The following is a 6,160-nucleotide window of genomic DNA, read 5'->3' as shown; positions in this document are numbered from 1 at the left end:
CTTAATTGATATTGCTATATTCCATGTGACTTCTTTATCAACAATTAGCTAATAATATGTCTCTTCTTTTTTCACATTATTTTCTTTTTTTGCTTTAAAAAAAAAGTAGTTGAGAAGGAGACAATGAATATTTTATTAAAAATATAAGTTGTAAGCTATTTTTTTCAAAAAATATATATTTTTCCTTTAAAAAATTAAATAAAATTTATATATATGTTAAATTTTATTTGACTACCAAAAATACAAAAAACTAATCTTTTTGATTTAGTCTATTTTTTGGTCAATATTGGGATTAAATATTAGACTACCAAATATTTTCTAAAAATAAAAAATACTTATCAATTGAGGATGTAGCATTAACAATTAGGAATATAGCAATATCAATTGGGAATGTAGCATTAACAATTAGGAATATAGCAATATCAATTGGGAATGTAGCATTAACAATTTTTTAGTACAAATTAAGTGACTTCTTAGAGAGAAGGAATAGTGGATGAAAAAATAACTCTGCTGGAATGATAAGTTGAGGGCAGGCCTTAATCATCTTAACTAGCATACATCACTTAGAACTTATTAGTGCAGACAAGTAGTTTGTAATGAACATCATCAAATGATCGTTTAAATTCTTCATTGCAAGATATGAAAAGGGCGGTCACTTATTTTTATCTGTCTTTCTCAAAGTTGTAGCTTAGGACAACAAAATCACAATTCATGTCCAGGTTACAAAAAGAAACGCACAAAAGACCAATTAATTCAAGCCTCGTGGGTCAAAACAGACTGCCTTGCTCAGAAGCTCTTTTCAGGCCTTTTCACACACAGGAAAACCTGCACATGGCTAGAATTGGCATGAAAGACAGCACTGGCTTAATAATTTCATACGGCAGCCCGCTCCACAATCCCTCTTTCAGAACCACCACCCATTGGCTTACAACTGTTTACGTAACGAGGAAAGATCTGAACTTCTGCGTTACAATCATCCAAATTCACACGAACTTTACAGATTTTCAGTAATGTTGCCTCATGGCTGGAGAGCCCTAGAATGAAACCAACCGTTGTTTGCACATATGAATCTTCATGACCGAAGAGTATCTTTGTCACCATGCCGAAGTCAAAGGTATAAACAAACCTTGCATCGTCAGCAGTCCATTGTCACAGAAATTTGGATTACATGGCCTCAAATACTCGCTGATTTATAAATTTATAAATCGCCTTCAGTGACGGGCATAAACCACGCGAATGCATACCCGATCCACGTCAGGCATGTGTGAGGCCCTGGTGGCGTGGAATATTATATTGCTCAATGATTTCTAAAGAAGGTTTGCGCTTGAAGCCGGCAGTGAACCAGAGTACTTCACTATCTCCCTGCTTTGCGTCGTGGTTTGAAGCGTGACGCCCCACGTTCGTTGATAAGAAGGTTCTTTATCGCCCTATCACGGTATTACGACTATTTAATTTGTCGTATATTCGAGTTCTTGGAGCATCTCCATCTTTGAGGAAGTCTTGTTTCTTCTCATATTAGATGTCGATCGGATTGTCTTGTCAACAGGCGTGTTTCGGTGGAATCATCGAAACGACAGGATGATCCGTGAGTACTTCAGCATGTATTTAGCTTTTGATACAGACAATCAGGAGCGTTTTGACGCGAGCGGACGCCGAGATGAGCAACACTGTGTAGATATGGTTGTCAGATTCTGATGGTTCCACATGCCAACAACCCTTGTCTACTACAAGTTAAATGCCTATCTGGCGACTTCTTGACTTCAGATGAGGGATGTCGGCTTGTGAAACTAGCAAATCTTGGCAATCGTGAGGGGGGGGGGGGACGCTCTTAACGGAATACAAACACGGTCAAATGCGTCGTGGGAATAATAACAACTAACCAAGATTAATGGAGTAGGCTGCAGTTGCAACGGAACTCTCATTACCATCAGACCAGTTACAATCGTGTGCCATGCTGCGTCACGGCGTCAAAAAAGATCTCGCATGCTTGATAGATGGTTTCACTGGAACATACACGCCTCACATGTGAAGTAACGTAGCTAAACGCTGTTGAGTGCGATTTCAACATACTGTAAATGGGCATCAATAGATGATATCTCTACCTGTAGTTAAAGCGGACAAGGATTTTTCTTTACCTACAAACTGAGTAGTTCGAGACATTGTTCAACTGTCATGGAATAGTTCTATCTTGACATTGCAGTGCGCGGTCATTCAGCGTTTGATTGCAAGAGGATTTTGGCAATCCACAACTCCCACCGGGACTCTCCATTCGACTATCAGACAGATAATTGAGATTACAACTGAAATGCGAACAATGAGATCTCCATGCCACGATCAACGCCGAGTTCTTGGACGTGGCTCTCGGACGTGATTTGAGCTGATCTAGATTTTATTGGCGTACACAAGAGCCAAATCTCCATCGGAATCATGCTACAACATCCCGCACTAAGTCGTAGAGTTGCCATTGAGTAGGACGAGAGTTCATGTAATGCTAACTAACTTCTTTCTCACCTGTGCCTTTTCACAAGCTTGTAATGTAAAACGAAGTAGCACATGAGGCGGTACATGACCGCAAACCCGGCCATGATGCCAACATTGACCCACTTGTTCTCCTTGTCAAGAAACATATTCTCCAGCACATTCTTCCCGGTAATGAGACATTGGCCACCATACTCCGGGCCAAAGCACTTGTCCGCGACGTGAGTGTACTCGTTGATCAAGAGCGCGTTCAGGGGATACTTGAATAGCGAAAGGTAATGCAGGAAAAGCCAATAATTCGGCATGTAGTCTTTCGCAATGAAATACCCCGAAAACAGAAAGAACGCGCCCATAATACCAGTCACCCACGTATTGCCCATAATGAAATTTGACACTAGCGCACTGAAGAAGGAGACGAAGGAATTCGCCGATACTAGTACGAGCCAGAGTGTGAACAAAAAGAAGAAAAACGCATCCGTGTCAGGCGCTAACCCCACGAGGTAGTAGACAGGCCCGGCGTACATTAGCGCGATGAGGAACAAAAAGGGGAGGAAAACAAGCGTGCTGGAGACGACGTAAGACGAGACTCTATAAGCTCCCCGCCCTGTTTCTCGCTTCAAGATGAGACGCTCCTCGAGAAAGATGGGGAGCACTTCAATGGAGGATGTGAGGAGGAAGGTTAAGGTGAAGGCAAGGAATCCGACTCGCTTCTGTAGTCCCGGAGTACCGTAACCCATGTGGAGGTAGATGGTGCCCAATCCACATCCTGCTCCCACAGACTGAATCGTTCTTGCGTAAAGCAGCTGCTTAGTTCGAATGACATTCTTGACGAAGCGGTGAGCAAGAATCATAATCTCCGTGCTGCTTGGGTTTGCGAAGTGGAGTTTGACGTTTTCGTCGGGTACTTCGGCATTCTCTGAATCTGTAAGCGACGGTTGCGTACCGAGTAGGTTCTGAGCTGCAGCACGGGCGGGGTCAAGTTCGAAGAGCTCCTGGAGGGAGAGAACTGGAATGTCGGTCTTGCCTTGAATGGAAAAGATGCTGCTCCTGTCGACATCAAGGGAGTCGATTGAGTCGATGGCGTACTCCAGGACGTTCACTTGAGGAGGAATCTTGTGTCCCGTCGCTTGGAGACGCTGGGCAAGAAGCTCGAGCGTGCCATGGTGTACCACTGCGCCGTGCGCAAGCAACAAGATCGAATGGAACAGTTGCAGAAGCCGGTAACCCGGTTGATGAATGCTCAGAATTATAGTGCGCTTGTGGGAGACCGCCATGGATCGCAGCATGCTGCAAACGTGAAGTGCAGCTGCGGAATCTAGCCCCGAAGTGGGTTCATCAAGAATCAACACGGCGGGATCATGGATGACATCAACCCCAATGGAGACGCGACGCCTTTCTCCTCCAGACAATCCATGGACATTCTCGTTGCCGACGCGGGTGCTTGCAACATGACTTAAACCAAGTTCTGCCATAAGAGCTTCGACTCGCGCAATCTTCTCACTGGTTGGGACCACGCTCGGAAGCCGCAGTCTCGCAGAGTAGATGAGCGTCTCTCTGACGGTGAGCATGGGGAAGAGCGCGTCGTCCTGCATCACATATCCACTAATCCTGCGAAAATGCTGCATATCCATGGGTTGTCCGTTCACGAGGATGCTGCCAGAGCCCGATCCAGGTTTGATCCTTCCAGCTAAAACCTCGAGCAATGTGGATTTTCCTGCTCCGCTCGGCCCCGCGACCGCCATTACCTCACCCGGCTTCGCTTCGCAGTTGATGTGCTTCAATACGTAGTGGGATGGCTTGGCCTTTAGGGAGGCCCACTCTGCCTTGATCGTCTCCCATGCCCCCTTGGGATCCTTAGGTTTCTTGATTATTTTGTATGAAAGATCTTTCAACTCGAGATAGTATGACTTCGACCGCGAGGGCGTGTCACTGGGTGAACAAGCGACTGCTACCTGCGAAGCTTTGACGTGAGGATTAGCGCCATACTTGTTCTTGATTCCTGTACACACACCATCGCTGCAATTGCAAACTACCCGATTGTAACGAGGTCCTTCCCTCCTTCGTTCGAAGTCCATGGTCAAATACCTCCTGTTTAATTATAGTGAACTTCCTAACTTCCTTGACTCTCACCAGCGGTTCTCATGCACATTTACATTACACCCCAGATTGAGCAAGAGCGTCAAGAGGGTGGTGTTCTTCGAGGGATTCAACTTTTAAATGTCACCGGCCATGGCAACCGCGATGTGCCCGGCTTGAATCAGTTTTTGGTCAGTACTCCCTGACTTTTCGAAACGCGTCATTGTGATTCCCTTCCAATGCTGACGCAAGCTCTAACAACAGAATCTCTTAAACCAGAAAGCACGGTTGAGGTCTTTGTTGAGAGCTTCTGCTGCTAGCTTTCGTGAAAACGTCTCCCTCCCCTGTTATCAGGATATCAGGGCGCTCACTTCGCTCTCAATCTGAGAAGCATGTGCCGATCATATTGAGCTTCAGTACTCGAACGCAGAGAGGGAACTGGCAGCACTTAAACCCAGCAAACAAACATTGGTAAAACACATAGCCATCATTGATGAGCCCACAGATATCTAAAACAGATTATTGGCACCTCGCGGGTTGAAGAGAGCATGTGGGGTTTGGAACTCGGCAATGTGGGTAGGATTGAGCTCGGAATGACTCAACAAAGAGCAAATGTTAGAAGCTTAGCTATGTTAAAAAGGGGTCTGAGCTCGCAAGGATTATCCAACATATTACAATGCAGGAATACTGGAGACAGTTACGACAAAGAAGTTGTTCTTCGACTGTAGACCTCACACAGTCAGGATGAGGGACATGCATTTTTCACCTGTTTCAAGAGTTCGATGAGCTGAAATTATGGTGTGGTTGCCGCCGAAACGGCTGCACTTCACCTCAACGAACGAGTCGCTTCAGAAGGCTTGCTGTGGTTCCATGGAAGAAAATTAAGCAGCGACCGCACCAGCTCACAGCACATTCAAAGTCTCGCGAGCAACAGAGAGTGTAATACCTAGGCGGAAATTGGTAAGCACGCAAACTGGTGTTCACATTGCTATGACCTACAGACTGCCAGGAGGTGTGAGGTCATGACAGAATGCCAGGACGTAATGAGCGCCATGCCAGCTAACCATCAAATGCATGTTGCGACCCAAGACAGGAGAGTGATGGCACCCTGAATCATTTTTGAATCTCCTGGTATATACAAAAGCAGTAGAGATAACATTGAGATTCAGCAATCGATCGACCGCAGGTGGCGATGGAGAGAATGGACCATCATACAGTGGATTTTTCTCTCAGCTCCTCCAGATCGGTGCGGTAGCTACTTGCAAACTCGAGCTGAAAGTTCTGGATGAGTTGTCAGCGGGAAAGCGATGGAATGGTGGCAAGCTAGGGGTGGCAGACGCGCGACAGGAGGTAGGTGGCTGTTGAAGCACTCGTATTTAATGTCAGCTGGTCCTTCATGAATGCCTTTCTCTGACCTCTGAGGCGGCATTTATTCTCTTCAGGAGCTCTATGTACTTCGTCATTATGCTCTCCTTCAATTATCCTTGCACCAGCAGGCCATCAGTCTCCGAGTCCACAACTTTTTATCTAAATGGTGTACTGAATGGCGTACTGTACATATACTTGTTTTGAGGAGTAAATAACTCATTCAAACCAGGTTCTTTTA

General features: G+C 45.4%; 1 protein-coding gene across 3 annotated transcripts; it reads right to left on the bottom strand.

Moving 5' to 3' along the window:
- Positions 1 to 1,967: 1,967 nt before the first annotated feature.
- Positions 1,968 to 5,774, bottom strand: LOC112278153 (ABC transporter G family member 10). Of its 3 annotated transcripts, none has more exons than XM_024511305.3 (2): positions 5,321 to 5,774; positions 1,968 to 4,937 (listed from the first exon to the last, which is right to left on the bottom strand). In XM_024511305.3, exon 2 carries the CDS (start codon positions 4,551 to 4,553, stop codon positions 2,508 to 2,510), a length of 2,046 nt encoding a protein of 681 aa, XP_024367073.1. In that variant the 5' UTR covers positions 4,554 to 4,937; positions 5,321 to 5,774; the 3' UTR covers positions 1,968 to 2,507. The 3 variants fall into 3 exon arrangements, with proteins under 3 accessions (XP_024367073.1, XP_024367076.1, XP_090104165.1); XM_024511308.3 differs by having other exon boundaries at positions 1,968 to 5,001; positions 5,321 to 5,674; XM_090248039.1 differs by having other exon boundaries at positions 1,968 to 4,992; positions 5,321 to 5,647.
- Between the last annotated feature and the right edge of the window lie 386 nt (positions 5,775 to 6,160).

This window comes from Physcomitrium patens, chromosome 26 (genome assembly GCF_059467195.1).
Source record: "Physcomitrium patens ecotype Gransden chromosome 26, ASM5946719v1, whole genome shotgun sequence".
Classification (NCBI taxonomy): Eukaryota; Viridiplantae; Streptophyta; class Bryopsida; order Funariales; family Funariaceae; genus Physcomitrium; species Physcomitrium patens.
The sequence above is the reverse complement of the archived record's forward strand: the minus strand, read 5'-3'. Positions and strand labels throughout refer to the sequence as shown.

Bases quoted from the DNA above. Each gene is read 5' to 3' on its own strand.
- LOC112278153 (XM_024511305.3), bottom strand. From the start codon at position 4,553: ATGGACTTCGAACGAAGGAGGGAAGGACCTCGTTACAATCGGGTAGTT.